This window comes from Amia ocellicauda, chromosome 18 (assembly GCF_036373705.1).
Source record: "Amia ocellicauda isolate fAmiCal2 chromosome 18, fAmiCal2.hap1, whole genome shotgun sequence".
In the NCBI taxonomy this organism is placed as follows: Eukaryota; Metazoa; Chordata; class Actinopteri; order Amiiformes; family Amiidae; genus Amia; species Amia ocellicauda.
The window spans coordinates 12,776,047-12,801,945 of record NC_089867.1 but is presented as its reverse complement, the minus strand read 5'-3'; the positions used below and the strand labels follow the sequence as shown (position 1 = coordinate 12,801,945).

The window sequence follows — 25,899 nt, the reverse complement described above, 5'->3', positions numbered from 1 at the left end:
GCCCCTTTAATTTTTTATAATGGAATTTGAGCAATTATTCTTCTATGATTTAATAAGGATGGTAGTCTTTATTGTTCCCTGACTGACAGGTGCTCAATCGGTGCAATGCTCCAATGTGCAGAGCAGACTGACCTGAGGCAGAATTACAGAGGATCAACTCACTTCAGCTTTCTTTCATTGAGTTGAAATGGTATTGTATGCTTGCAGTGTACTCTGATTATACAGTGTTTGTACACATAGAGATGCATTTTAATGTACATGGAATGGTCTGGTGTTATATTTCTATGTACAACCAAGACGAATACAAAGAAAGGAAGGTTGGTAATGAGAAATGGAGTAACAGAGGGCTGTCCTTTGTGTTTGTGCTACCGCAAAGGCCAAAGTCAACTTGGTGGCTCATTGGAGCTGCCAAGAAATGGTCTTCAATTACTGACAGGCATCCACCCTGCAAAAGCAGCCCCTGCTGCCATCACTGATAATTGGCACATTTCCTAGCAGTTTCAGGGAACCCTTTTACCCCACCAACAGGGGAGTTTCTATGCAGTCTGGGATGCAGTCTTTGTACCGTAACCAGACACTGCATATTACCAAAACTATTTAAAGGTTTTAATATCAGAACTTGTTTTTAACAGCAAAAAATGTATTCCAAACACATCTATAAAAAGTAATTTTCGCAATCTGTCATTTAATTAATTGCTGCAGCCTCCACATTGTGCACTATGTACAAGCCAGAAAACTAGTAGACACTTATGAGTAAGAAACAGTTAAACTTCAAATCTTCAGATGTTATAATTTAAATTTTGATATTATGGATTAAGCTAGACATACTGTAAGAGTATATATACATATATATGTACACTGTCTGCAAGCTTGCTTTACCGATTCAGAAGAGCTACAAGAGGCTCAGAAATAACCTGGAGCTTCTTCCTATTTAGAGTGCTTTAACGGTTTATGGAAATGTATTTTTACAAGGCTACGAATCAACAACACAGCATGAAAATCAATCAAAGAGAATGAATAGTGAATAAGAACATTTCATACATATCTATAATCAATATCTGGGTTGAAATATCAACCTTTCGTCTACATAACAATTCCATACAGCGATTTTGTGGGTTGGAAATGTATATTCCCAGGAATATGCACACTAAATGGTTCTCAACCTTGTTAGAGTTAATAAGCCTGATATGTGATACCAATAGAATATCTAATGATAACTAATTAGAAAGGTTTTAAAGTCATTAAACACACAACAGAAATTACTGTCAGGGTGATTTTACTTTCACTAGTCGGGCAACACAAATAAGCTGTCTTGTGTCCTTTTTAAAAAGAAAAACGTTGACTGGTTGCATTCTCAAATGAATCAAAGATTATTGGATCTATTTATAAACCACCGTATTGCCGTGAATACTGATGAAGAAACATTTTTCATTTGAAATTGTTAAAAATGTCAGTTTTCTGTCATTTGTTACTGTAAGGACATTTTACCTGTTGGGTAAACGAAGACGTATACAGTTAAATTATTTTCATAACAGAGCAAGGATAGAACCTTTTTCAAAGCAGATAAATCACAAACAATGTTTTAAACTGCATGTGAAAACCAACACACAGGAATTTAGCAACACCTGAGAAAATACGTGCTTCTTTAGGTCTTACTACTGTCCTGAAAGCCACATTATTTCTTTTTAAGTAGTAATTTGCTTTCTGTGTTCCGCCTCCTACCAAACAGGTTGATTATAAATGTCAACAGAAAGCTCACAAAATTGCTGGTTAAGGGGGTGACATGTTGTGGCAATGAAGTGTCCTGACATTTGTGATGTGATTTTGAAGGTGAAGACATTTATTCTCAAACTCCTTTTTGTTGAAAGTGGGGACCAGCTGACCTTTAATGACATTTCAAAGTAGACAGGTATAATAAAGACATATATATATATAACTGTAAATAAATCTTTTAATGAATTGGGAAAGATAAGTGTCCTTGCACTTGGGTAAATAATTGCCTTTATTAAATTATACTGTATTAAACCTGCAGTTGACTTGAGTTTTTAGAGAATGTGGATTTTTAGTCATCATGGTGACAACAAAACAAACTATAAGACTAGTTAACAATTTTTAAAAACGTCCGCCTGGTGAAGGCTAGAAACGCAAAGTTCAGATCAATTATTCACAGCTTTGAATATTAATGGCTGATGTTTTTCAAAGGGTTAATACTGCCATTCAAGAAAACATTTTCAATTGCATAACCCTTTTCAGTGAACTTTAAGTCAGCAGTAAATAATTGAGGGGAAGAAAAAAAAAAACTCAGATAATACAAAGTAGAACCTTTGCATTAACACAGAAAGGGAGCAAGCACACAAACGAAAAGATTTTCTCCCAGATGAAATTATTTATTAGTGAAGCAGTCACGATTATTATGATTATTTTTTTTATGATTTTTTCTGTACATAGTAGTATTCAGGTTATAATAGAAGACTGAATACCTTCTCTCGGATTGCCTTCTATTTTCAGAAGCTAACAGCCTATTAACAGAGCATTCAGAACATATCTCCAGAACACTCAAATTTTCAGAATCGTTGGAACCATTCAAAGGTAGCGGCTGTTGTGAAGGAAAGTAATTACCCTCAATCCAGCTCCTAGTATCTGTACTGTGCTTACAAGAGTAGTGTACACCTTTCACAGTTACATGTTATTTCATTTCTATATCCTGTATGTTTTCTGTGTAATTCTCTTTTGTGGTGTCAATCTTGACTATCATATGCTAGGAACAGTAAGCATTGGGGGAAAGCTTAAATATTAAAGAGGAAGACAAATCCATTGGTATATCATCTAAAGATCTCAAGTCACTCCCAATTGAGTTTTAAGTAACTTCCTCTGTACACTTCCTAGACATTTTCTTATGAAAACCCTTTGCAAAGCCATCCTTAATGAAACAGCTTATCTGCCTTTTATTTAAGCAAAAACGTCAACCAGAAATCACACAGAAAAAATGTATGTCTGGAAACGACCAATGTACAGTAATCCCTTAATTTGCCCAGAAAAAAAAAATACATATGATTCTATTAACAATAATGGAATTTTATATATTTTTTAATTTAACTGTGTGATTTACAAGGCATTGATTGTAAGAGAAAATAGCAGATATAGATAACCAACATACAGCTTTAAAGGAGCAAATATAGTCAGTTTTACCGTAGTCTGTATAAAGTATTTCTCAGATGTCAGAATTCCAGTCCCCAAAATAATTTTCTAGAACAAAAACATCTACAGAGAACAAAGTTTGTTTTATTACAGTATGTACCGGCATTCGTCTTAAGAAAACAAAATCTATTTGCAAAAGTGAATCTTTGCAGTAAAATTAATGTCAGTCTTCCCTTTGCGAGGGATCTCTCTGAGACAAGAAGGACTCTTATTGACTGAGCATACCTATTTAAATTGGAATTAGTACACAACATTGCATCCGGAGGTCCACCCTAGTGTTATACCAGCAAAACAGTCCTGTAGTGCTATGAGCTGAGTAACAGGTGTTTAAAAAAAAAAAAAAAAAAAAAAAAAAAAAAAAAAAAAACACACAAAGCAAATAACAGACAAACAATAGAAAGGTATGTTAGAGCAGAGAGAAATAATAAAATTGCATTTGGAGAAATAACCAAAGTAAGGTAGACAAAAGCAGTTATTGGTCTAAGTGCATCCCCACAGCTGGAGTGCTTTACTACTGGGGGTAGTAGGGCTGCTGGGGCTGCTGGGGCTGCTGGGGCTGCTGCTGGTAGGGGTAAGGGTGTTGCTGGGGCTGCTGGGCCCCAGGAAAAGGTGCTTGTCCTGGAGTCTGGTACATGTACGGCATACCATACTGACCATAAGCATAGGCATTGTAGCCCATGGGCATCGGGACATACCTGCAAAATGAATTATTATTATTAATAAGGCATGTTTTAAACGTCTTCAGATTGGAATTGCAATGCCTGGATGAAAATTATAAAAACATAAATAAATCTTGGGCAGATTCAGATTTTTCATTTCAGATAAAATAAATAAATGCATACATAGGTAAATAAAAGAGCAACGTACACACAATTAATGTTTATCCTTGAGTATCTGGTATGGCACAGTTTCCCTCAATATAGACATGTGGACGAGTAGAGCAGGGACACTGGCACTTTGGCACATAGTGACGCCGAAGCGAGACACTCAGACGTGCAGTGCATGGGCACTTACCCTGGGTATCCCGGGTATGTTGGGTAGGGGGGACCCTGCGCTTGTGAGGGGGCTCCGGGATGAACCATCGATGGATTGGCAGGGGGAGGAACTGCGCTGGTCGGCACCGCAGCTGGGGGGGGCACGTTGGTGCTCGGGGTGGTGCTCGGGGTGGTGCTGGTGGCTGGAGTAGAGAATGTAGGAGGCGGGGGGCGTGCCGGGGGCTGAGAAGAGCTCTGCTGAAACACACAGAAAGGATTCCAGTCACTGTTCAGATGTAGCTTCAACTCTCTTGCCGTTGTGAGAAATGAGGGAAAGAAACCGACGGCATGCATTTCACCCATGAAGCTGCCTCAGATCACCCCCCGCCCCCCCCCCCCATCATCCCAAATCTGAATTTTCGATTATACAAAACACTGAACCTTTCTTTCTCAAAGAGTCTTTCTTAAGAGGCACAAAATGTGTGGGGAGTGGGATTGTGTTAAACTACATGTCTTTCTGATTAATCTACCAATTTTATGAGTGACTGGCTTGGCGCTATGGTCTACTGACACCCAATCTACTGATGAATTGGATTTGTAGCGTGCTGCAGAGGGGGCCGATTCTGAATGCGAGGTCTAGCTAGGCTGGGCACTTACAAACATGGTTCTCGGGGCCGGTGTGGGGATGCTGGGGCCGGTGCTGGCAGCAGGGCTGGGAGTGCTGGACTGGTACGCGGGCACGGAAGGGAAAGAGGGAGCACTGGGCTCACGGGCGATGCTCTGCTGCAGCTCCCTGCAAGAAACAGCAGGAGGTTCAACACAAGAAGTGGATGGTCAAACGTCAATATCAGATTTACAGAAAATATATGGAGGTTTAAAATCAGGCTGACTTACTTGAGTAGTTCATCTCGTTCCGTTTTACGTGCAAAAACAATGTCACTGCACTTGTTTTGGAACTTCAGCAGGATTTCTGTGAGATCGTTATAAAACTGAAATAAACATATTTCAGTTACTATCAGACATGGGCTTAAAACACTTCTGATAAGTTAGTTTTAAATATTTGTATAAATCACGCCTCTTGTAGCACAGTTCTGACATTGGTGGTCTGCTTTGAAACAAGCTCAGTTATACAGACAAAACAGAGGAATATGCACGTTTATTGGCTGATGTCACTGAAATGGCCTCCATAAATTTTTTAATCAAACCAACTAATATCCACAAATCAGTTTTAATCTTGTATGTCTAAAGTAACATTTCCAAATCGATGATGGACATATAAAATGCGTACGTGAAAACAAGAAAATATTAAATCTTTAAAAACTCCTATTACATCTAATCTTTGTTTATCACAAAGGACTGATTGTAGAATTAGTTGATTATTATTTTGTTTCCTGCAACACTGTGAAGGTTGCCCACCTTGGTCCCTTCTCTCAGATTCTTCGAGATCTCGATGTAGCTGTCATGAGCCGAGGCCAGTTTCTTCATCACCTCCTCTCTTTGGTTGGCCTCTGAATTGGATTGCTTCATTGTGGAGAACTCCTGGTGGGATGTCTATTAAAAACAGATCAATTTAGGCTCGTTAGGGTTTCCCATTTTTATTTCTTCCTACCATCTCCCAGAAGGAACCCTCCAAGTTCTGCCAGCATACGAGCACTAGATGCATTTTAAAAGGTGCTTCACAGACCTGCACATTCCCCAGAATCTCCTCCTGGGTCTTCAAGCTCTGCTGGACCTTCTGGGTGTATCCACCGTAGATGTTGTCCAGCTCGGTCACCGAGAGAGCCTCCTCATTTAAGGCGCCGTCCTGAGCTAGGGCAGTGAGGAACCTGGTGGTCATGTCAAACTGCGCGGACTTGATGTCGTTCTCTAGCTGCTCGCGCTCCTTTTTCACCTCATCCATCTTGGCCAGCAGGGACCGGAGCACACCCACCACCTGTCAGGAACAGGTTTATTAAAGAACCCAGCACTTTTATTAAAATACTATACTTTACTGTATACTAATCTTATTCATTTAGGTTAGAAAGGTGTTCACACAATGCATTAGAATGCAATGAGACAACTTCGGTTGGGACAAATTCTCCAGAGAGCAACCGCTTGATACGATGCATTGAGCACAGAACTCAGACCGTACTCAGAACTTGAACTTTTACTAGAATGAGCGAACCGTACATGCAGTCTGCAATACTGTATTACAGGGAAACATTGAAAGTACCTTTATCTTTGAAAAATACCTGAGGTGATGATTTACTCTGAGACCTGAGGGTCCAAGAAACACATTCAGACCTTAAACACCTTTACCATGCATCATGAATTAAGAACTTTTGTCTGGGAAGGAAGTGTTCTCTACACAGATTCCCAGTCTCCCTACTCAGCAAGCGGTGTTATTTATGAGTTTATTTTGACCTAGCAGCCTTCTGTGCTTTCATATCTGCTGTTGCTATAGCAGTGTGAGACTCTATCGTGTTACAGAAAGCCCTTTGATTAGGATGGTACGATCATAACTGCCGACTGGCATACATATTTCTCTCTGGGGGATTGACTCCAGAATGGACACAGAAAGAACTCAACAATGGATCAGCTATTTGGCGGCTCAGAGTTTAATGAACCCTTTTAGCCGTCTGCACATTTCCTCAGGCAGGTGTCTGCTCTTGTTTATCGTGTCGGCTCACCTCGCTGCCCTGCAGAGTTTTTGCTGGATTGGCGGAGGGAATAGCAGCATTGAGCTCAGCCTCAGGTTTGCAGAGCAGGGCAATCATCTCGCAGTGGGTGTTGTACTGTTCTCTGACCACTTTGTCTGCCTGCACGGCCTTATCCAAAACATTGCTGAAACTTGTTCCCTCTGGAAATTAAGCAGAATTGGAGAAGCAACCGCATCATTACAGCACACAATGATGCAGTGATCTAGGGCAACAATTCCAATTACGGTGCACACAACCACAGCACAAAAGCCAGCAAGATATATCAGTTCAATCTTGGATTTCGTACGCATGTTATAACAACTATGAAAAACTGAGTTTGAAAAGTTAAAAATACATACAAAAAATAAATAAATGTCAATATAAACTATTTGGTAATATTTAATTCATTCAAATTTTGAATACAATACAATACTTTGGAAAAGAGAATGAAGCATTAGATGTTATTAAACTATATTACACAGGACTCTACACTTATTTTTCCTTTTTTTCATTTTTCAATTTAGGGGCACAGACCAAAATTTAGGGGCACACAAAAAAAATTGTGGCACATCATAAATGGTTAATAATCTTCTGCAATCTGACGTATCATTTCAGCACATCATCAACAAGACATCATTAAATGTAGGGTTGACGTTCATGTTGATTTTATGGTGGAGTGCAATCAGAGGACAAACTTTGTGAACAGAATTGCCTCTTTAGCAATGAAGTAAGTGATGTCGAACTTACAAGTCCACATCCAACACAGAAAACCTGTTCTTGACTGACTGTTTGGGTGTTTCTGATATTGTAAGGAATGTTATAAACTACTGCACATAATGTACACAGTACTCACAAAGAATAATACATTACAAAAAGTTAAATATTAAAACGTATAAATGAATGTTTGTTTGTGGTGGGTCTCAGAAGTATATGAATCAACATTTTCCACTATACAGTCATACACAAATGTTTGTGTATTAAGTATAAAAAGGACATACAGCATATCAGCATTTGGCCAAATAACGCCTATTAAATAATATTAAATTATATCAGTATTTAAATGTTATAAATGTTTTTTTTCCTCAAGTTTAATTTGCTGCCATCACAGTCTCATGAAAGAGATTGCTGATGGGACAGTCCTCATCCAGTGACTCGTCTTTTTTTGAGTTGAGTTGGCTATATATTATTAATTTATTATTATATTTTTTTTTACAATGCATCCAAAGTAATGTATAGAATCAATTAATAATTTAAATTGTCTTGTTAAATTAAATCATCTATACATCACATACATTTATAGTTTATATAAAAATAAACACTTTAGATTTGTACAGTGGGTACAGGCCTAGTTTTTAATCTGCATTTCTTAGTAAACCCCATCATGTGAAAACCCTTTCTTTTTGTTTGAACAAATGTAACCCACAGTCGCCTTATTAGGGATCTTTTGGGAAATTATTATACATTGATGGTCACATATTTCCACATTTAAGAAGTTGTACTGTTTGGGATTTCTGAATCCAGCTTCATACATTTTTGGTCATGTTACTTGAAAATGAGTCCAGTTTATACATCCCATAACCTTTGGGATTCCAGATGTGTTGTAAAACTCACATTGGGTCTTATCTCAATCTCTTTCTGAAATCAGAAAGCGAATAATTGTGTCATGTTGAACCAAATGATACAATACATTCGCTTTCCGATTTCAGAATTGGTTCATCAAAGCATCCATGACTTCCGTGATACATTTTGATATTGAGGACTGTGAAATACTTTGTCGGTCACCGTTAGACTTAGAGGTGATTCCTTCTGGTGGGTGATTCTAGATCATTGTGCACAATGTCACATGGTCCGTTTGTTGAATCGGCATTTTTGCAATATTTGCTACTCAGTAGCATCCATAAAGTTTTCATGTATTCTGTAAATTGTTTTCAGGATATTGTCTAAGTCGCCTTCACCACCAAAGCACCTGGAAAACTATTTTGCAGGAACAAAGTAGAAATCAAGAATCACAGCTTGGACTTGCACAACCCATTACCTTGACTTAGTACAACAAGGCTGCGAATTGAAACTACCAACGCAGACTAAATGCACTTCTCATTATCACATTTTAATGAACAGCTTGCGCGCATTCGGTGGGACTGGGCGCAGGCTGGACGAGCGCATCTTTACGCCACATGTAGGCACTTCTAAAAACTGACTGTTACACATATGCAACAAGACTCACGACTTTTTAAAATACAGCTGTATGTTGACTCATACTGGAGTTCCCACTAAAGTTGACCACAGACCGTTTAAGCACATCTAAATACTACAATTGATAATACTAATACCGTATTTTAAATTCCACACATTTTGTTTATGTTGTTTAGTAGATGTTTTTGATGTCACTGATGAAAACACTTGCTGATCGTGGTTTCTTGGCAGCGAAAAACAAAAGAATGGGTTTCAAATGCATTTTTCTATATTTATAGCGCAAAACAATACATGGTATATATATATATATATATATATATATATATATATATATATATATATATATTAGAATGGTATTATAAAGTTGTTTATGGAAAAACACTTAGACTTTTTGTTTTTAATACTAGGGTTAATATGGGTTAGGGTTAAGAGACAAATGTGTGCAGACAAACCTGCTCTCAGAGATTTGTAGAGGTCACTGGAAGGGGTTCGCTGCCAGCGCTGGGTAAACTTGTTTCTTAGTTCATTATCTGTCGCTTCTTCTTCATCCAATATTTTCAGAGACTGTAAAAATAGAAATCCTACTTTACCTGCCAGTGCTTATATCCAGGACTATTTGATGTTTTTTTAATTAACTTAAATTCAACTGAAAAGCTTTAAAACAAACTAAACAAAAAAAACTGGTAAACTAATCAGAATTGATGGATGACAGAACACTGTGAGAAAGGAGACATGCCTCATTCAGGATCTCTCTGTTCCTCTGCAGCAGCTCAGGCAGATCTCGGATCAGCTGTTCAATGTTCTGCAGGCCCCCCTGTTGGATGACGGCCCTCGACTTCTCCAGGATCGACTGAGGGACACTGTCTCCAGAGAGGTCCTCCAGTGCAGCCGGCAGGTTCAGCGACGCCAGCACTCTGTGACAGGAGACTGTGCTTTACAAAAAGGCTACATCAACTGGTTAACCAAAAGCAGGTCTATCCACAGACTTGGTGCTTACCCGAGTCTGAAGCTTTAACAACAACAAGGTGGTCACAAGTTAAATTTACCTTTCAAAGGCCTTCGTATGAAACTACCAAGAAAGTCATAAGTCTAACGGTTCATATTGTTCAATAGGTATTTAGATTACTCTTCTGTGGACCACAGTGTGAGCACCTCTGTCATAGTTGACGATTTATTACCCATTGCATAGATTTGTTGCCTCTCTCATTTGTGCTATTAGCCTGTTGACAATCTCAGCCTTCCTCTGGTTGTAGATGCTCATAGCCTTCTGTACAGCCATAGGCACCATCTTCTCAAACAGGTCTGGAAATGAAAAGCACCAGAAAAGGGTTATGAATACCGTTTCTAGCACTCAGTAGTGGTCTTCTATGGTCATGTCAAGGCTGCACAAATTCACATAGAACATCTCAAGATAAAACTTGTGTACATCTTTAAGACTTTAAGTGATTTCAAAAAGATAGATTTGACTTTGCTGTGCAAGTAAATGGTATAGTCTTTATACAATAATTCAAATGTCAGTCCCAGAAGGATACTTACTTTAGAGCAGTTACTAGGATTCCTTAGGTAATGAACAGTAATTATGATGGCACCACCCATAGTTGCCCAACTCAAAGCAAGGCTTCAAGCTATTACTACTGTAAAATGGCCTCTAATATCCAGCTTTATAATGATGAGATTCAGTATGACTCAGGTGACCCCACTTAATGTTGTTGCATCCTATTACCTGTGAACTTCTGGCTCAGGGGCACTTGTATTGCTGTGGCCTTTACTAAGGCGGCTTTTCCAATGCTGTCCAGGTCCTTCAGATCTGGAACACGGTCGTGGTAGATGAAGTCGTTGTCTTTTTTCGCAGCAGTCAGGGCACGTGTAATCTTGTCGGAGAGATCTTTCACATTGACGTACTCATCATAGCGAGAGGCCACCGTTTTCACCAAATCCGCTGCATGCTGAGAAGAAAACAAATGCCCCAAATGCTAAAGACTTGTGGTTTCGGTCACTAAACTAGGTTAACGGACCTAAACTTTCACTTTCAGAATTCTTCCCCTCACGTTTCAGCCTTGCAGCAGTGGAATTATGGCCTTAGAGATAAGAAATGTTTTTTGCACCTCATTACAGATGAAGTAAGAATTAACTTTAGTGTTTATATGTATAGAAAGACACACAAATTATATATTAAAAATACAAAACTGAAATATCATAACTGCATAAGTCTCCACCTCCCTAAGTGTAAGCACCTCCAGATTTGTGGAGTGCTTGGGACATTGTTGTCACATTCACAATTTGACCAGTATTGCCACTAAATGCCTGTAGCTCTTGCAAAGCTGGAAATGGCCTCTCTGATCAGTCTCCTTCTTGCTCGTTCATCCAGTTTGGAGGGATGGCCTGATCTAGGCAGGGCCTTAGTCGTTCCATACACCTTCTATTTCTTAATAATCGTCTTGAGCGTGCTCCAAGGGATATTCAAGGCCTTTGATAGTTTTTTTATACCCATCGCCTGATCTGTGCCTTTCTACAGAACTTAAACAGTTCTTTTGACAACTCCTTGGTGCTCATGGTTGAGTCTTTGCTTTGAAATGCAACCCAGCAGAGGGAACTGTTGAATTAATCCAGAAATCATGTGAATCACTACAGTGTAACATTACATTGCATTAAGGATTGCTATTACAGGAGGGGCAGACACTTATGCAACCATGCTATTTCTATTGTATTTTTTTTTTGTACTACTTTTCTATAGGTATGTTCTAGGGTGGCACAACTTGAGCAAACTGTACCTCATGTAAGAGGGCATGCATATCCCATAACTCCCCTAAACCTGTGAACTGGTTTGTAAATCTTGTCATTGCCATCAAGGCCATCAATCTCGCTTGGTCACCCAGTTCTGGTTCTTTCCAAAATATAACTATTTTCTAATAACAGATGTTCTGTTTAATTATCATGTATAATCAAATAATTCTGTATGAGAAAGTGCAAGTAGTCATTGAAATTGGTAATACTAACTTCCATATTACAGTTTCTTGCCAGATGGATGTGACCCTCATTAACATATCTGTCCACTATAAATAACCACTACCATTTTTCAGGGGATTCAAATTCTCTCATTCAGTGAGCTTTAAATTCTTCCTGCCTCATCAGATCAATCGTTCTTAGAATGCAGTGAATCAGAAGCGAGGTTTCCTGATCCTTCTTGTAAGTGGTTAATAAATACTTTAGTCTTCCGTTGCACTCACCTGTAATCTGGCAATCTCCTCCCCAAATTTCTTCTGCTGCTTGGCAAGGAGAGACTGGTGATACTCCGCATTAGCCTGCATGATGCAGTGCTTGGCAGCCAGAACTGGCAGCACCTCCTGGAAATAGAAATACTGACCAGGGGAAAGTCCAACCACAAACAACCACAGACAGAACATGGGATGCAGGAGAAGGATAAAGGGAAAAAGAAAAGGAAATGCGAATTAACGGTTAATGTTTTAGATAGGTTAAATCATTAGGAGTAAAAACCAGATGAGGAAAAAAACCAAACATTGGCTGGAGATTCAACACCCTCGAGACAGCTGGTTGGAAAACAGAGTGCTTTCAGAGTGCTTTCCCAGAGGGAACAGGAATTTGAATTACTCTGAACTGAGTTTCGCTGTTGCATATTTGCAGACAGTGCATCAATCCAAAAGTTCAGTTTTTGTAAGAGTAGAGTTTCTGATTTCATAGGTAATTTACACAAGAATAAGTACAGCATTTTTTGCCCAAGAAATGACATTGAATGCTGAACTTAATTTTAAATTAGTTGTCTTTTAGAAATAATATCAGAGCACAGCAACCTAAGCTGTAGGTTATTTGCATGCTGTTGCAATGCTATGCCATGTTATTTATGGTTCTGCTTTTTTTTTTTTTTTTTTTAATGTTTGTCTTTTAAAAATTAAGTCTTCATATATTTGTTTATTATTTGCCATGCAAATGCATTTGCTGCTTAAGGTATAAAAGATGCATCTTTCAAGCCAATGTGATTTTTACCCAAAGACTCCTATGTAGATAAAGTAAATGTTCATGCATTAATAAGTATAGTATAGTTTAATACTACACTTATTTCAGAATATGATTAGTGGTCATTCATTTTTTTTTCCCACCCCCAAGTTAATTTTAGGAACAAACATTTGAAGGTATTTACACAGGATGATATGTAATGCAAAGTTAAAAATATGTTGAGTATTTTAAAAAATAAATGTTGACATTAAATTATTTACCGTGGCACTTAAGTGCACAATAAATCATTTAATTTTGACAAAGTACCTTAATATACCAATTGGAAGCAAAGAACATACGGATGTGTTTTTTATAGAAAAAAAATATGAATGACCCGAACTATTTTATTTCACATATTGATCGCAATAAGTTTATGAAAGAGGAGGCAATAAAGGTTTCTGTAATGCCCAACCACCAGGGGGGAAAAAAAAGAGAACCATTTCTCCTCTCCTAAGAGAGAAGCTACCGCTCACTCCATCACAACCATTACACAGAACTTGGCATGTTACACGGGTTACATGTACAGATATAGAAGGATTAGCACAGGCAGTAAGGAAAGGTACGGACAAGTGTAGCTATTGTGGGCCGAAGGAGAAAATGGCACGGCCCTACTGCTCTATCTGTTCCATACTGGTGCTCGCTGCTGGTCTAAATGTCAGAATATTATACAAATATTGTTTTCTTAAGCCCTAAGAAGTCCTAAATGGTATTTACGGATGTGAGATTGGATCATACAGCTTGCAGTGTGGGATTTCACACCACTTCACACACATGGCCAGCTTCACTTTTGCCATCTAGATTACCCAGTGTTCATGTCATTGAAATTAAATCCAGGGTCAAACTGTTCTTCTAAAATGCTTCACATTAAAGATCAGACATTCAAGGTCTGAAGGTAAAATAATAAGATCAATGCTATGTTTGGAAATGACAAAATATGTCTGTGACTGTATAAAACATATTTAAAAAGCTATTCATTTATTGAAATACTGAACCGAACCAGACTGAAATCCGTATAATTCAGCATGTCTGAATTACTGTAGTATAAATGACTGGATTTTGTCCAGGAGCAAACCTGTCCATTAAGTGCTAGTATGGAATGGTCAGTGACTGAAATGAGTCAGAATTCATGAGTGTACATGCCATGTGCTCCGTGACAAAGGTGACTTCAGTGCACCATCACGTACCTTGGGCAAGTTCTCCTTGTACTGGCACTGCTTGAAGGCGTCCCCATAGAAATCTGCAGCTTGGTTGGCAAGCCTTGCAATGATGGCATCCTTCATTTTGTCTGTAAAATAAACCAAAACCACATTCCTGTTTTATGCAAGGACAAAAAAAAACATAGGCTCGGTGACAAAGGCACTATGTAAAGGAAAAACCTTCTCAATAACATTTTAACACTTATCCACTGGAGTTTTAAACACAGAAACTACAAATATAATACTACAAAGACAATACTAAACCAAGAAAACCAAGACTTCAATACATAAAATGTGTAAATATATTTTTAAAAATCTGGTAATGATAGAGAGGTTAAAGAAAGATATTATACAAATGTAGGCCTCCTTAACATTTGCCTAGAACACAGGTGCTGCGTTTCTACCATCCAGCCCAAAACCTATAAAGAATTGATCCATCTGCAGTATATTAAAAAATAAAGTTCAACACGGAACAAATGTTATTGCCTGCTTCCTGTACACTGTTATGAAATAAACTAGAGTGGCTTGTTTCAATATATTGCTAAGGTTTTAGGGCCCCCTAGTGTTTTCTTAAAGGAAGCAGTGAAAAACGAGAAGCAACATTAGGCTTGGATAGGTTGGGAAACACTGCTGTAGACCATCGTTCGGCTCTCCATGATGTAACTGCAGTTCCCTTTCTTGCAAGTTATAATGCGTTTCAGGGCCGACTCTGTGTCTCTGTCCCACAGGGATCTCATTTCCGATCCCGGCGCTCTCTCTTAATTCTGCTGATGTTCTACACCCCATTGCATCCCAGTGCGCCGCCTCGCTTTCCCCTCAACAGAAGCGTTACACTTATCTAGAAAGAGCAGTGAGGCGCCACGCAGAGCTCAACACGAGGGGGGAGGTCTGCATGGATAAATCACATTGTTCCCCGTTCAGCAGGACACCAAGAAATTGCTTCCCTACAGTGGCAGTAACCTGTACTGACTGCTTACAAGTCAGGATTAATTCTTGTAATTCAAAAGAAAGGCATGAAGGTGAACGCAGCAGCAGGGGAGCAGTTTTTACTTTACCTGTGAACCCTCACAACAGGCTTTATTAAGAGAAGCAGAATGAATAACTAATTCTGCCCTGAAAAACAAGTTCCTAACCTGTAACAATATGTTAATAGCTTTAATAGATGTGTAAACTGGAAGAAAGGAACACAGGAGAATAATAAAGCATATCAGAGAAAAAACTAAAAAAAAGAGGCAAAAATAAACCAAATGTCAGTTGCAAATTTCAGATCAAGTCATTTTGCACCCTCAAAGAGACCCCAAAAAAGTGCAGTGGCTGTAAAGCAAAGATGACAGATCCCATCATGTGCCCCGTTTTAGTGCTCAAATTCAGATAAGAAATTCCAATGATGCACCCTTACTTTCTTGGAGAGGAAAACAAAACCAGTGACACACTAATCTGGAAGCAGCCGATGAAGATCCCAGGGCTCTTACCTGACGTGGCTTTGACGAAGAAGACCTCCTGCGCCTGGGCCAGCATGATCTGTCCCAGGGTTCCCACAGTGTCTGGGGAGATGTCCATGGTGGGCTCGCGGTTCAGAGCGGACAGCACGGTGTCTTTGATGTGGGAGAAGGCCCCGCTGGCCAGCTGGCAGAGGGGAACAACAGGGGTTTAATTTCCATAAATCACTGCTTAGAATTTTAACAACAACAATGTAAACAAATGATACTTTAAATAAACTAATTCATCAACTATAACAGTTATACAGAAGTCCTGAACTTCCAGAATTTTTCACAAGGTGTCACTAACAAGCCAAAGGAAAACAAATATTGAATCCTTCTCTCTGAGAAAAGACTTGAGAAAGATAAATATATTTCATATCCTTCTAGAAAAGAAAAATACTGAAATGCTGTAATGAGTCTGCATTTCATATTGTAAAATTATCAAGTCTGACAGACACCTTTTTGGTTTTGGAAACAATCAAGTACATTATCCGAGATACAGACGTCCCTTTATATACATACACATATATACAAACACATATTTACATAATCTGTTTGATGCCTAACATGAATCTAAAAAATATATTATTATAATAAACATGAATAGCAATATTAACCAAATGCTATTCCACTTAACAAATCCCAGTTATTAAGATGTCCACCAAGAAGCGGACAAGATTCACTTTTACCTGATAAAACTTTGCAGCCGCCTTCAGGCCTTCATCATTGTCCAGGTTCTGCTCGGAGGCAATCTGGCTGGCCAGGGCTCCAACATTAAACAAAACGCAGCTCTTCTCATATCCCACACTAGCCAGGGCTGTGATAAAACAGAACAATATTAAATCAGATTAAATCACGCTCAGTGCATTCGACTCCCAGTTTCAGCTGATGTTCTGTGTTGGTGTATTTTTATGAGTGCTAATGCCATCTCAACATATTATACAGCTGCAAACAAGACACTATAGCCTAATGAACCTGAAGCCTTGACTTTTTCATGGCAGGACAATTTAATACATCTGGAAGTGTGATATGGAAACAACGGTGAACAAACTGCAGCAAATTCAGTACCTACTAGCCAACTCAAGCCCACCAGGATAAGCAATTAAATCAAGTCACTAGTGTCTTCTTAAATGGGAGTCATTTACATTACAAATGCTGTGGAGAACAGAATTAACCAGTGTATTAACCACAGACATGCAGCCAGGATGACATGGATACAATGTGGCATGGAGTCAACAAGGGACTGGAAACATTCTGCAGGAATCTGGCACCCTTCTTCGACAGGGAATTCCTCCCTCGATGGAGGCGGACAGTCTGTGGTCTGGTGACTGGGAGGGCCTTGGAAGATGGGTAACTTCGTCCTCATGCTCCCCAAGCCAAGCAATGACAACATGTTCCCTATGGACTAGAGCATTGTTATCCCAGATAACACTGTCCTAAGCAGGGAAGAAATGCTGCACCATGGCATGCGGTTGATCACTCAGGACAGTGACGTACCGCAATGCATCAACTCTACATTGACCCAGGCCAGGTAAATGGGCTCAACACCATTACGGAACCACCAGAACTGTTGTAACCAGACGCTCAGGGCTGTAGAGTCCTTTGGACTGTTGCCACATGTGCACATGTCCATGTCCATTCAACAATAGCATGGTGAAGGATGACTCATCGGACACATCACACTCCTCCACTGCTCTGAAGTGCATTGTCTACGGTCCTTGCACCACTGGACATCCAAACAGGTGTTGCCAGGTGATATATAAGCAATTTGTGCACAGCAACCCAGCTATGAAAATCAGGCCCATTGTTGCTCTTCAATGATGATGATGATGATGATGATGATGATGATGATAAGGTCTTTCATTCTTTTTCCCATGCTGACATCACCTTCAGTATAGTTTTTCATGACACATTATACATTTCCACAGCCTCTGTCACTGAAGCACCTGACAATCACACACCAACAGTACATCCCTTTCACAGCCACTGAGGGTGCCTCTTGCAGCTTCCTTGTATATACACTATGAAAGCACTTCTGGCATGGGATTTGCATATTTCACACATCAGACATCTGTGTGTGGAGGCCACATATTTGCATTAATTTTGAATGGCAATAGTACCCTGGCATTTTTGGACATTACCTGTACCTTAGTGGGAAATCTGGAGTAATCATCCAGGAGTAGATACTTCTCTAGCTGGCAATATTATGGCATAATTATTAAAAAATAAAGTCGTATTTTTTGCTGTATAACAGGCACCATGAATTTAGCTGTGTACCCCCAGATATTAATTTTCTCCTCTAACAGTTCTATAGTAGTTTCTGGTTTTCTCTCCTCTGTGCCCAATGCTTTTCTTTCTTTCTTTTTTTCTTTTGTTTCTCTTCACTTTCTAGGCATTACCAAATAAAAAGTATTGAGTAGCTTAGATTAAGGAACACACATTAACAATGCAGAGCTAGTCTGAACCTGTACTGTGTACACATGCTCTTCATGTAGAACAAAGGCTTGTCTCTTTCCTCATTACTCTCATGCTGAAGGCTGATGGCAGTAGTCACAAGGCAAGAGCAAGGACATCATACATCTACCGCAGGAGCATCAACGTGCTACAGAAGGGGACCATGCATTAGAACACAAGATGACGACAACTGATTTCTCATAGTTTTAGAAGGTTTTATTGGAACCGTAGTTGAGGAACCGGCTTGATAACTGTTCATTTAAAGCACTTCTAAAACGCGTACTGCACAGACTACTGTGGCTCTGTGTATTCTGCACATATACAAAATAAGATTTTTACAAATAACATTAACTTTTTTAATTTGATCAAATCCTGTATGTATGGAAAAGAGTAACTTACCAAGCTTGACAGAGCCACCAAAAAGGGAACCTTTGTCAAATGCATCTTTCCATGTGAAGGTTAAACACAACTGAAAAACAACATAACTGCTGTTAGACTGAAAAACTTCACCAAAATCCTAAATCTGAAAGTTAAAGGTAGGGTATGCAATCTGTTCCAGAAACATTTTTTGTTATACTGGTTGAAAGTCTCTTCACATCCTGATAGCAATCAATTAAAGTGGTGTAAATGTAAAAAAAAAAAATATATATATATATACATCTTCTGTGGAAGGGACAGGACTAAAAAAGGATCGACCAATCATTGCATTCGGTCCGAATGTAATGATAGGATGTCCTTCCTGTCTGTCAAACTATATTTGCATACCGCCGCGCAACTTGTTCGCGCAGACAATCACACGTCATCAGCGCCAGAACATTGACTGTGCAGAGCGAGCGCGAGAATGGATGGCGAGCCGCAGCTACTATTTTTAAAAACATAATAACCGTAAATAAGAGGTTTACGCTCGTTATGATTGTAATGTCTGACCTGTGAGTGAGACATGCGGTTCTGAAACTGTTGCGATCGATTCCACCCGCAGACTCTGCTCTGTGTGCGCATGTGTGACAGAGGGGCGTGGCTTTGGAGACGCTCTGCAGCGAGGGCGGCTCTATGCTTTCAAAACAAGCTGCTGACTGCTGGCCTCTCAGGATTGCACACCCTAGCTTTAACTTATTGAATAGATACGGCTTTGCAATTTGTAAAGAGGCTTTATGGTTAATTGCCACTAGGCTATGGGCCGCATTAAATCAAAACTTTGACCCACCTACTATTTACAAAATACAAACTTGTACTTCATTGTGATTATATTTACAAGTAGAAGAAAGAAGCATCTTACTAAAAGTCAAGTAGTTTTCTATTAGTGAGTCTAGATCTAGTACAAATATAAAAAATAACATTTTAAAATTGCATAATCCTCTATTTCATTAGATCTAAATCTCCCCCCGGTGTCATGTACCTGGTTCTCGGAAAAGGGAAATTTGGGTTCAACAGCACACAGCTGATCATAGTATCTGGTAGAAGAAAAAGAACACAAACATTAAACGGACCACTCATACATTAAAACAATTATTAATAATACTAATAAAATAAATAAAAAAGTAGCCTCCACTTATTTGCCTGCTTCTTTTTACCTCTTGTTCTTTTACAAGAGGAAATCCTTGCTTATACAGTGGGGGGGGAAAGTATTTGATCCCCTGCTGATTTTGTATGTTTGCCCACTGACAAAGAAATGATCAGTCTATAATTTTAATGGTAGGTGTATTTTAACAGTGAGGGACAGAATAACAACAAAAAAATCCAGAAAAACACATTTCAAAAAAGTTATAAATTGATTTGCATGTTAATGAGGGAAATAAGTATTTGACCCCTTCGACTTAGTACTTGGTGGCAAAACCCTTGTTGGCAATCACAGAGGTCAGACATTTCTTGTAGTTGGCCACCAGGTTTGCACACATCTCAGGAGGGATTTTGTCCCACTCCTCTTTGCAGATCCTCTCCAAGTCATTAAGGTTTCGAGGCTGACGTTTGGCAACTCGAACCTTCAGCTCCCTCCACAGATTTTCTATGGGATTAAGGTCTGGAGACTGGCTAGGCCACTCCAGCACCTTAATGTGCTTCTTCTTGAGCCACTCCTTTGTTGCCTTGGCTGTGTGTTTTGGGTCATTGTCATGCTGGAATACCCATCCACGACCCATTTTCAATGCCCTGGCTGAGGGAAGGAGGTTCTCGCCCAAGATTTGACGGTACATGGCCCCGTCCATCATCCCTTTGATGCGGTGCAGTTGTCCTGTCCCCTTAGCAGAAAAACACCCCCAAAGCATAATGTTTCCACCTCCATGTTTGACGGTGGGGATGGTGTTCTTGGGGTCATTCCTCCTCCTCCAAACACGGCGAACTGACTTGATGCCAAAGAGCTTGATTTTGGTCTCATCTGACCACAACACTTTCACCCAGTTCTCCTCTGAATCATTCAGATGTTCATTGGCAAACTTCAGACGGGCCTGTACATGTGCTTTCTTGAGCAGGGGGACCTTGCGGGCGCTGCAGGATTTCAGTCCTTCACAGCGTAGTGTGTTACCAATTGTTTTCTTGGTGACTATGGTCCCAGCTGCCTTGAGATCATTAACAAGATCCTCCCGTGTAGTTCTGGGCTGATTCCTCACCGTTCTCATGATCATTGAAACTCCACGAGGTGAGATCTTGCATGGAGCCCCAGACCGAGGGAGACTGACAGTTATTTTGTGTTTCTTCCATTTGCGAATAATCGCACCAACTGTTGTCACCTTCTCACCAAGCTGCTTATTTCCCTCATTAACATGCAAATCAATTTATAACTTTTTTGAAATGCGAGGGAAATAAGTATTTGATCCCCTATCAATCAGCAAGATTTCTGGCTCCCAGGTGTCTTTTATACAGGTAACGAGCTGAGATTAGGAGCACTCTCTTAAAGGGAGTGCTCCTAATCTCAGCTCGTTACCTGTATAAAAGACACCTGTCCACAGAAGCAATCATTCAATCAGATTCCAAACTCTCCACCATGGCCAAGACCAAAGAGCTGACCAAGGATGTCAGGGACAAGATTGTAGACCTACACAAGACTGGAATGGGCTACAAGACCATCGCCAAGCAACTTGGTGAGAAGGTGACAACAGATTATTCGCAAATGGAAGAAACACAAAATAACTTGTCAGTCTCTCTCGGTCTGGGGCTCCATGCAAGATCTCACCTCGTGGAGTTTCAATGATCATGAGAACGGTGAGGAATCAGCCCAGAACTACACGGGAGGATCTTGTTAATGATCTCAAGGCAGCTGGGACCATAGTCACCAAGAAAACAATTGGTAACACACTACGCTGTGAAGGACTGAAATCACTGTACCTCATCAATAAGGTGATGTGGGAATTACTCATCAAAACAAGGAAGAGGGCTAGAAAAACATTTTGAAAAAAAGTCCATGCCTTTGTAACGCATGACAGAATGTCATGAGGTATTCATTGTTGCTTCAGTCTCATCTAATGCAACCATTTCCTTTCTCTGCAGGAAACATTCTTTTAAAAAAAAGATGCACTAAAGTTTGTTTCAGGAACTTTTCAGTAAGCATGTTACATACTGTACACAGGTTAGAGACCACTTCCTGGGTACAACAAAGGCTTCCCACTTTCCTATGGTTCAACTTCATTGTCCGTTTCAATAATATATTGATCACATGGCAACTGAAGGTCAGCGGCACGTCCCAGTGAGTCAGAAAGTAAATAACTTCAGTTCACAGATGGATAATGCAACCAAAGCAACCAACTCATATTTATATAAGCAGTGAAAAGTATTTTTATAAATAAACAGTTCACAAACTGGAGTTTTAAAAATATGCAAAAGTTTGATGACCCTCAAAAGATAAATACAGAGTGAAACTAATATGCCAAAACTAAAGTAAAAAAATAGTTAGTCAAAAGAAAATAATGATCAAAGTGCCATAAGGTTTTGAAAATGTTTATTATGTAACCTGTATGTCACCTTGGACATCTGCTAAGACATAAATAATAATAATAGTAGGACGATTTGTCAAAAAGTCTCATAAATGGATATAATATTAAATGTTAAGTGTAAAACAAATACCGTATAGTGCAGGTTTCCTTAAAAAAAATCGAATTAAATTTCTAGCCAAACTAATCAGCTTCCGTTTAACCACAAAACACTGCATTTCCCTCTGACCCTTGAGGAAAAGAAAGCAGTTACATCACTCTCAAAACATAACATAGCTATTTTAGTAACTTCTCTAGCAGTGCCAGGGCAGCTAAACTAACACAATGGTGCCATTGAAAGTTTAAGCATTTCATATTTTCCAGATACATGAACTGTGGATTTGCTGGGTGTGTAGGACATTGGTTTTATTGGTTTTCAAAGAATTCACAGCAGCACCCCCAGCCTGTATTATTTTCCTACTCCAATACACTATCATGTTTCCATTCTATGCAAGTTTCTTTTAACAAACATTTTTCAAAGTTTTCCCAGATTGTTTAACCCATTTTAATGTTTTAGCTTGCACAATACTATAATGTTTAATGTTATAATAGTGTAATAATGTTTTAAGCATGTTCTTCACAAATTCATGAACACTTTATTATGCATATTATAATCTGTATATTTTAAATTCATGTGGACTACACTTAATCTAACAATACCACATCAGCATCAAAACCTTAAGCAGAAGAACTAAACTTCATACCAGAACAATACTTCTGCGCATTGCAGGCTTCCTAAAAATCACTTTAAAAGTCACCTTTTTAAGTGTCTTTTCACAGCCAGTGTTGTCTGCAGTATATAATGTGTTGTTATTAAAGAGTTAACCGGTACTAGTAACTGTTGACCGTTACTTAGATTTCTGATCAAGCACTCTCCCTGTCAAAATGATCAGTTTAAAGCCCAAAGTTACACAATGTCCACTGCCATGCAACCATAGTGCACATAATCTATTCACAAAGAAATCAACCTGTGCTATCAAAATGAGTAGCTATTACTTAAGGTCTCCAAAATTGTGCAAAGGTATGGACAGTCAGGGATTTTAAAATAAAGAAAAAAAAATGTTTTTTGTTTTTGTTTTTGTATTTGCATATTGGCTCTTAACTGATTCAAAGCTAGCATCAGCTACAATAGCAACCATTTAACTGGACTGAGAAAGCAATACCACAATACAAAATGCAAAGCTTTCTTTTAGAGTACAATAACCATAACATCTAACTCACAGCTCAGGCTCCACTGTAGCCTACAAAGATCCTCACTTGCACTGCAACTAAACATTTGATTGCAAATGTGGAAGTTTGTAAATCTAAGTAGAACTGTATTGACATGCATTTCATAACTGTATCTTTGATTTTCACACAGTCCTGTTTTGAAGAGCTGTTGCAATAGGTCAATGGAATATGATCTGCTTTACTGAAAACCTCAAGTTGTGAAGATTCCCATTTTCACCAAAGCCCTATTACAAGTTTTTCCAATTGTGAACTGGTATGGAGCAGAAGAAAAACTCCAAAACATGGAAACATGCTTAGAGTCTCAAGTACTTATGAATGTCATGCAACGTGTCCAGTTAGTGATTCATTTTCCTGTGTATTTTAACCTGTGACATTTCAACTCATGACTGAAAACCTGTGGGCGGAAAAGTGAAACGATGCTCTGTAGGTTGTCCTAAGATTTCACTGCCTTCTCTATTAAACTGGGAATATTTTTGAAAATATCCAGAAAATCTTTTTTTTGTTGTTTTTTTTTTTAGATCAGCTGGGGCTTTTTACACTGCATTTTAAACACCCAGTGAACAAATGTATAGTGGTTGTTATTCATTTGATTTAATGCATGATCATCATTGTGTTTTTCTTACCAGGGAAGGTGCACAAACTACAAAGGTTCGTATCACGTTTCTGAAAACTGAATGTATTGGTAAGTCTGCGTGATGGTGAGAAACACAAACACGTTGCAGCATTAGGTTACTATACAGACACAGTGTCCAATTACATACCTGGATGAGGCCTTATTGGTTACAAGCCAGGATGAAGGTAATACATTGTTTCTGGATGCACGTCATGAAACAGTTCACTTTAAAAGAAATGCTGTGTCACAGGTGAAGAATGCACGAAACCTCCCCGTAAAGGAGACTCCCAGTAGATCAATGTGTGTGAATGGGGCTGCGTTTTCATAAAGCCACAAATCTGTACTGTATTAACCATGATGCAACAAGGGTCCACACCAAAGAAACCACTTGTTATCGATCAATGAAATGACAGGTGGAGAAGAAGAAAACGTGATTTGAGTATAATAAACCCGCAAATATGTGAATTGAATGGTGTTTAATGGATGCCGGGAGATCAATGTACTGTGAGTACAGGACACTTATATAGGGACTGTGGAAAGTAGAACAAAAATAGTGCTTTATTGACCTGAAATGGTATACGATTCATTTATACAGATTTGACTTCCAAGGCGATTCAAAAAAGTTACATAGAGCAGAAGTTAGAAGCGACTGCAGAAGTGTTTAACGAGAACAAGTGTGAATATATCGCAGTGAAGCACAAGATAAAATGATCGATTTCCGTCTTCCGTTATAACCAGACGACACAGCAGATGTTATCAAGAAATTAAAAATCAACTGCGTTTCATCGCCTAGTATTACACTGTGTGCTCAATTCAAAAGTTTAAAGTGTAGATGACACATCACGAATAACCACACGAAGTCAGTCGCACCCTGGCGCTCTCTTTAGGGTTGGGACAAGGAGGAAACTTAAAAGCACATTTAATCAACAGACCTGATATTTGATCAATAAGAAGAGGCCCGATTGTATTCGAGTATTCACCAATTAAAGTACGTGCGTTGTTGTTCGTTGGTATGATAGGGGTGACACATAGCTACGAAGTTCACGTACGACACTCACCTCAGGAGGATCTCCAGCGAGCTTTCGTGTTTGTCTAGCGGCCTCCCGAGTGCACTTTTGCGCAGCTTGTTCAACTCTTCCACGGCCCGAATATACTCCGACTGCTCCTCTGAGCCCCCATATGTGGCGCTGACGAACTTGGACAGAGGTTTCACCAAGTCCACCTCGGACGACTTCTTTAACGGCACTGAAATAAACGTCGCCATTCCCGACTCACAAAACAAGCAGAGAAACAAGAAATCTGTCGAAACAACAATTGCGCCGCTACTTCCTGGGTACTGCGGGAGAAACGTCAGTGACGTCAACGCCCCCAAAACACGCGAGAAGTGCCCAGGGAGTGGCGGAAGTGAGTCGGGGAAAAAGTGACAGCACGAAACTCTAGTGAGGGAAACCTGGAGGAAATATACTGTCCTAGTTAATACAGAAATAATATGCGTTATCAACCCTTACTGTAAACATATATTCATATTTTGAACAGAGCATTGCATGATGTACTGTAGTACTTTGATACTGTTAAATTAATAAACTCAATGCATACGATAAGCAACCAGAGGGAGCTATTGTTGAACTGAAGTCGTATTATTGTCTGCCTATAAGAAGTGTGTTCTGCTCCATACCCATCCCTATGTTATGTTAACTGGAATTGTATTAATCTTTTAGTCATTTCTTGCATTTTAGTGTAAGACATTTGACTGTACCAAAACCTAAATATGTTATCCACCATAAACAGTTTAGCTAGGTTTGTACATTTTTGGGGGTTGTGATATTCTGTTCTGTGCTCCCCAGTTCACATTCTGCCACATATTATCTTGATCATTAATATATGTACTATCAATTGACATAATTGCTAGATG

General features: G+C 39.2%; 1 protein-coding gene across 4 annotated transcripts; it reads right to left on the bottom strand.

Moving 5' to 3' along the window:
- Positions 1-2,362: 2,362 nt before the first annotated feature.
- On the bottom strand, positions 2,363-25,329 carry pdcd6ip (programmed cell death 6 interacting protein). Of its 4 annotated transcripts, none has more exons than XM_066690405.1 (18): positions 25,046-25,329; positions 19,582-19,636; positions 18,585-18,654; positions 16,421-16,548; positions 15,723-15,876; positions 14,239-14,339; positions 12,271-12,402; positions 10,767-10,989; positions 10,222-10,345; positions 9,780-9,957; positions 9,496-9,607; positions 6,842-7,011; positions 5,857-6,105; positions 5,589-5,723; positions 5,067-5,161; positions 4,830-4,965; positions 4,213-4,430; positions 2,363-3,893 (listed from the first exon to the last, which is right to left on the bottom strand). In XM_066690405.1, the coding sequence occupies exons 1-18, from the start codon at positions 25,249-25,251 to the stop codon at positions 3,710-3,712; spliced, it is 2,670 nt and encodes an 889-aa protein (XP_066546502.1). In that variant the 5' UTR covers positions 25,252-25,329; the 3' UTR covers positions 2,363-3,709. The 4 variants fall into 4 exon arrangements, with proteins under 4 accessions (XP_066546502.1, XP_066546503.1, XP_066546504.1 ...); XM_066690406.1 differs by having other exon boundaries at positions 4,213-4,427; XM_066690407.1 differs by having other exon boundaries at positions 12,271-12,387.
- Positions 25,330-25,899: the final 570 nt, after the last annotated feature.

Bases quoted from the DNA above. Each gene is read 5' to 3' on its own strand.
- pdcd6ip (XM_066690405.1), bottom strand. From the start codon at position 25,251: ATGGCGACGTTTATTTCAGTGCCGTTAAAGAAGTCGTCCGAGGTGGAC. The intron at 5,724-5,856 runs GTCTGTGAAGCA...TGTTTTTAATAG, and splicing joins AGATTCTGGGGAATGTGCAG to ACATCCCACCAGGAGTTCTC. The intron at 4,966-5,066 runs GTAAGTCAGCCT...TGTTTCTTGCAG, and splicing joins GAACGAGATGAACTACTCAA to GGAGCTGCAGCAGAGCATCG.